At 42.4% G+C, this 6,095-nt stretch overlaps 1 protein-coding gene across 2 annotated transcripts in view; it reads left to right on the forward strand.

Annotated features, from left to right (window-relative positions):
- cav1 (caveolin 1) overlaps positions 1-6,095 on the forward strand; it is an 8,394-nt gene extending 2,299 nt beyond the window's left edge. For both annotated transcript variants that reach the window (XM_014032900.1, XM_014032899.1), the window contains one exon: positions 5,538-6,095. In XM_014032900.1, the coding sequence (XP_013888354.1) occupies positions 5,538-5,879 (342 nt within the window). In that variant the 3' untranslated portion in view covers positions 5,880-6,095. The remainder of the gene's footprint in view (positions 1-5,537) is intronic.

A 6,095-nucleotide genomic window follows, 5' to 3' on the forward strand; every position in this document is an offset into this window, starting at 1 on the left:
CCCCCCCACTGAAATGGGTGGGACAGAAGCGGAAGGTGGTTCTTAAAGAGACAGAAGTCAATTTCAAGGCGTTTTGAAGAGGAAGTGATGAGAAGATATGTTAATTTTCTATTTAAACATAAAAACAGCATTTTAATAACAACTAAAGGTGACATTGATACTTATAGTATTTAAACATATGCCTGAGAAACACATAATATTTGTCCTTTAAGTGAAGTTTCTTCTGCCCCTCTAATCTCCAAACATTTACTCCCACTGAGACTCTTCTACAGACAAAAGAAGGGGTTAATTCTGTGTCTTTGTCTAGTCAAGCAGAGCTGACAGCCTGAAGATAGAGCTCTGGAAATAGCACTCGGCCTTATTTACTCAATAATACAGTTGCCCTGCCAACGGGTCATGCGCTGACCACCAGACCCCGTTGTTTCACATCAAACCTCCCGCCGGACCCCGTCCATCCTGCTTCACACTGAAGAGAGCTTCTTCAGCACTCGACTGCTGAGCAAACTGGAAACTGCCCCCCCCCCCCACACACACACACACACACACATGGACAAAAGATTTCTTTTACAGTTAAAATAAACTAAATGTGATTGAGCTCCTAATGACGTGGATGTTCTCAAACAACAAGAGCAGAGTGCGGCCTGCACCTCCCTGCTGCGGCCGTGTTACAGCCTCTCTCCCCCCGAAGCTCTCTCATTTAGACCCAATCAAAGTGGTGGAAAGTGGCGCAGAGCTGGACCACTATCAGATTTGTAGCAGTGGAAAAAAAAATAGAAACGGTCGGGCTGGTTTTGTGGCTGCGCTCTGAGAGGGAGGCTCTATGCTGCAGGAGCTGCTGCTCCTAAACAACAAGTCCCCATTTCACTGAGCAACATGGCCGTCAGTACCAACACCGCTTTATTTTCAAGATAAAACATAACAACCTTTAAAATGCCGCGTGAAAAGGTTTTTGTTTCATCATATCTGTTTAGTATTAAATCTTTGAACAAAAATGGAATGGTCGGCCATTTTGAATCTATTGACTCTAAAAAAACATCAGTTGTGGACGGGTGTCCTATGATCCATGTCTGAGAGCTTCATTAAAATCTGAGACAAATAAAGTCACACACAAGTAAAACGTTTTGCTGCCTTCTGCCTCTCAGCAGCAGGTGAGCAGGAGGTTGAAGCGACAGGAGATTTGAACTCTTTAAACCAAAGTAATCTTCATTTTAACCCCCTAACAGTCACCTCTGAAAATCCTTAAAGGGATCCCCGATTAGTTGTAACATTAGACTTTATTTGATAAACATATATTTCAACTATGAAATAAAGACTGTAAAAATACTGTAGGATGTTCAGTTTTTATCATTTTTAAACTAAAAGTTTAAAAATATACTACACGGACGGAGCCATTTTATTTACACACAAAGCATTCTGGGTAACTGATGACATCAACTAGGTCATCGGTGCGAGGCTGCTAGTGAGCTATATCCACCCTGAAGGTTAATCTTGGACAATATCTGATGATCGACTCTTTTAAATGAAACCAGAGAGCGTTGACAGAGAGGAGAAGGTAGAAATGACTCAGCCTGGAACTGAAAATATGGATGGAGGACAACAGAGCTGCTTCATGGAAGAAGAACCTCAGCTTAGCTTGTTAGCCTTTGCATTTGCGCCGACACTATATCGCCTTATATGTATTAGCTCGGCGCTAGTGCAACAAACAAGCTAAACTGAGGTCCTCCATCCATATTTTCAGTTACAAGCTGAGTCATTTTTGTGTTCCCCTCTCTCTCATGTGGATGGAGGACCTCAGTGACGAGAGGAGAATGTGTAGTGCTGAGCTAATACATATATATGGTGATAGTGTCGGGGCTAACACTAAAGCTAACAGGCTAAGCTGAGGTTCTTCTTCCATGAAGCAGCTCTGTTGTCCTCCATCTATATTTTCAGTTACAGCTGAGTCATTTCTACCTTCTCCTCTCTGTCAACGCTCTCTGGTTTCATTTAAAAGAGTCGATCATCAGATATTGTCCAAGATTAACCTTCAGGGTGGATATAGCTCACTAGCAGCCTCAGACCGAGGACCTATCCACGTCATCATTTACCCAGAATGCTTTGCATGTAAATAAAATGGCCTCGTCTGTGTAATATATTTTTAAACTTTTAGTTAAAAAATAATAAAAACTAAACATCCTACAGTATTTTACAGTCTTTATTTTACAGTTAAAGTATATGTTTATCAAATAAAGTCTAATGTTACAACTAATCATGGATCCCTTTAAAATACTGCTTTGTTCCCGAAGAATGATCAAAAACTATCAAAAAAATTTTAAAAGTTTGTTTTATTTTGAAGGAGCCGTCTTTTTCTAAAGCAGTCTTCATAAATCATTTAAGACAATGCTGTCTTCCACACATTTTTAGTCCATTCTCTGAACATTTGTTTTGTTTTTTCTAATTTWTTAACTTTGATTTAATAAATTCTCAAGTGACTCAGTGTTGTGTCGACACATAACAAACAACTTAGTGATTTTTTTTTCCATTTTACTGTAAATGAAGTCTTTAGGCTCTTTACTGTTCAAGTCATATTTTGTTTGTTTTTGTTCAGTTTAATCTAATTTGAAATGGGGAAAAAACACCAAATCTCCCAAGTTGACAGACAGGAATCAGTATTTTAGCTCCACAAAGCTGACTCCTAAAGAGATAGCAGCTGAAATGTAAACACTCTCAGTCAGTGATGAAGGATAGTGCAGATCCTGGTTCAGGTCTTTGCTGGGTTTTTCATTAAGATCAGGACTTTCAGACACAGTTCACCTGCTTCAGATTATTATTTCATGGTCAGACTCTGGTGCAAGAACTGGGCAGAGAAAGAGTGGACCACAAATCTGGTTCTTTGGAACAAAAAGAAGAAGAAAAGGTGAAACTTTTGAAGATAAGAGTTCACTTCCAACAACTTTTCAGGGATTTAAAAATAGTGTGACATATCAGCAGGAGGGAGAAGTGGGGCTGTCAGAGCATCACGTCTTTCAGATGATGAATCAGTTAAGAATGAGGCACTTTACTCTTCCGTTCCTCGGCAGGACACTGGCTAATATCTGGATGACTTACTGATATCACAGCCATTAGTCCCCAGCAGCCCAGTGGTTCTGTTTGACACGATCCGGTCTCCAAGGAACAAAATAAACACTGAGTCTGCACTCAGGAGCCCGTGGAGAGGGGAGGCAGAGGTGGAGGCAGAGGAAGCACACTGGCGCTACTTTTTTTTATTCATTTCCAGACACAAACCCTCAAGGTGATTTGCAGCAGATTCCAGAGATAGCACACGCGTGAAGAAATGCGTGTTGTGGGCCGGGCAGATGTTGGACTGCGTACCAGCCTCTGCACGGGGAGATAAATCTTGTGAGGAATCCCACCCTACGAGTCAGCAGAACTGGCACATTAACAAGGAGTGAAGCAGCTGATTTATGTGAACATAATGAGCCGAGACTGTCGAGTTTGTGCAATGGTTTTATTTGCACCATATCAGGAGCGTTGAGAAACACGTTTCTGTCAGAGGAGGAAGACGAGTCCCCTGCTTCTTTCACTCGTGTTTTACACTCTTCAGTAAAACAACCAGTTCTAGCAGCTCTTAGACTAAAACAGAAAACCTTTTTTTAATCTGATCATCCTATTTCACTTTATAATATTAATGAAATCAAAATACATTTGGTTTTAAAGCAGAAAGTTGTTCCCAACATGTAGTTTGCACACCGACCAAGCATGTATGGTATTTGTTTCAAACCCTGGTGTGAAAGGTGATAAACATTCCTTCAAAGAAAGCTGCTTTTTATTTGCATTTGAAGAAATAAAAATAAGATTTTATTCTCTATTCTTCCACCTGTTCATTTTATGCCACTGGGTCCAGGGGAGAACCCCAGACCTGCTTTACCTCTTAACCCTCTTCCTCCACAGAGCCTTCATCGACCAGAGAGGAAACATGAACTAGAGGGAGACTCCTGATCTGATTATCCTCCTGATCAAACGCCTCTGCTGGCTCCGTTCAATATCACAGCAGCTCTACTCAGAGCACCGCCCACCTTATTCAACCAGTTCGGATGTTATCAGTCCATTAAATGGACGTTATTAGCGGTTATCAGTCCCATAGAATGGCTTCAGACTGTCCTGACAGTACCCCCTAGTGGGTTACCAGTGCCATATACGCTGGAATGCAACAATCTGCTACGACCGGAGTCTGGTCTAATTTATTGCAGCCCATGTCATTTTCTCTAAAGTTAATCTTAGTGGCTTTATGCCTCATATTAACCAGTTGACAGTCTGAAGTCATTCTTTGGGACGGAGAACCCACTAGGCGGCACAGTCGGGACAGTCTGAAGCCATTCTATGGGACTGATAACGGTTAATAATGTCCATTTAATGGATAATAACATCCGAAGTGGGTGCCTTATTGCTAAAGCTCATCCTGGCTTTATCACTGCATACAAGACTCTGATTTGTTGATCCTTCACCAGTTCCATCCTGCCATAAACAAAACTCCCAGATCCATGAACTCTACTTCTTCGTCATCTTAAAAGTGGTCCTTTGCATCAACCTGTCATATTCGTTTACCTTCTTAGAACTGATTCAGTGAGGAGTATGTGATGAAACTAAAAACAACGAGACAGGGACGTTAGTAGTTTGTCTGTAGTTCATTGATGGAACAAGATAATCTAATTAAACTGAGGGTTCATGGCTCAAAGTAGTTGAGTCACAGCTTCAAACTAAATGACAGAATTAAGTTTTGAGTTGTCTCAAAACTGTGTTTTGAAAAAAAAATACATTCTTCAAACACCTGCCTTTGTTCATGAGTAAGGCTGTTGGTTAGACCAAATGTGCCATTAAATAGTTTGATAATATATTTGACAGCTTTATATTTATATTAATTTACTTATAAAAATATGGTCACCCACCATACTAACAGCCTACGCCTTGTCCTAAAGTTCAGTAAACGGATCAAATAAGGGGCTCATTTCAATACCCTCTGTGTTTCATTTGGTCGTTGCATTTGGACACTTCATTGTCATCCCTCGGGGACTCCCTTCGGCACAAATGCCTGCCATAATGTGAGGCTCTGCTGCTATCGGAATAAGGGGGAAAGAGTGTCTCGTATGGGACCCTTCATTTTGTCTGAAAAATACAAGACATCCCGGCTGATAAGGGACAGTTGATAAACCTACCTCAGCTCTGAAGGCAACGGGTGTCTGTCTAAACCACTCAGATTCAACCATCGGCACTGAGCGCTAACATTTACCCACAATGCTAACATTTGAGCTCACATTTCAGACTCCTCAGTGGAGGAGCCAAATGGCAGGCTGACTGCTTCCAACTAGTGGTTGGAGGCTAAAATACAACACAAAAATGAACCACTAGCATGAAAGTGTACATTTTAAGCCTTAATTAAACATGGATACAGTTTTGGGAAATGATATGTTGTGATTTTTCAATGTATCGATATTTTCTTACACCCCTAGTCATGAGTATCACTGAATCACTGATAAGTCGTGTTCTTCCCCGTGTTCCAGGTGGAGTTTGAGGATATCATCGCAGAGCCCGCAGGGACCTACAGCTTCGACGGCATATGGAAAGCCAGCTTCACCACCTTCACCGTCACCAAGTACTGGTGCTACCGGCTGCTGACGGCGCTGGTCGGCATCCCGTTGGCCCTGATCTGGGGAATCTTCTTCGCCATCTTGTCCTTCGTGCACATCTGGGCCGTGGTGCCGTGCATCAAGAGTTACATGATCGAGACCCACTGCATCAGCCGCGTCTTCTCCATCTGCGTGCACACCTTCTTCGACCCGCTGTTCGAGGCCATGGGCAAGTGCTTCAGCAGCATCCGAATCCGCATGTCCAAGGAGGTTTAGTGCTGACGGAAGCGGAGCAAGAGGAGGATTTGAGGCGATTCAGGAGGGGTAAAAAGGGTGGGCTGGATCATCACCGGAGGAGGGAACAGACCTCTGGAAAACGAGAGGCTGAGGGATGTTTGGAGGTGAGGGGGTGTGCTCTCATGGCACCTGATACCGCATTTCTCACCTTTTCCCTCCACTGATGTTATAACCAAAGGGGTGGGCACAGAAAAA

The sequence above is a fragment of the Austrofundulus limnaeus genome, unplaced genomic scaffold (genome assembly GCF_001266775.1).
Source record: "Austrofundulus limnaeus strain Quisiro unplaced genomic scaffold, Austrofundulus_limnaeus-1.0 Scaffold1570, whole genome shotgun sequence".
NCBI lineage: Eukaryota > Metazoa > Chordata > Actinopteri > Cyprinodontiformes > Rivulidae > Austrofundulus > Austrofundulus limnaeus.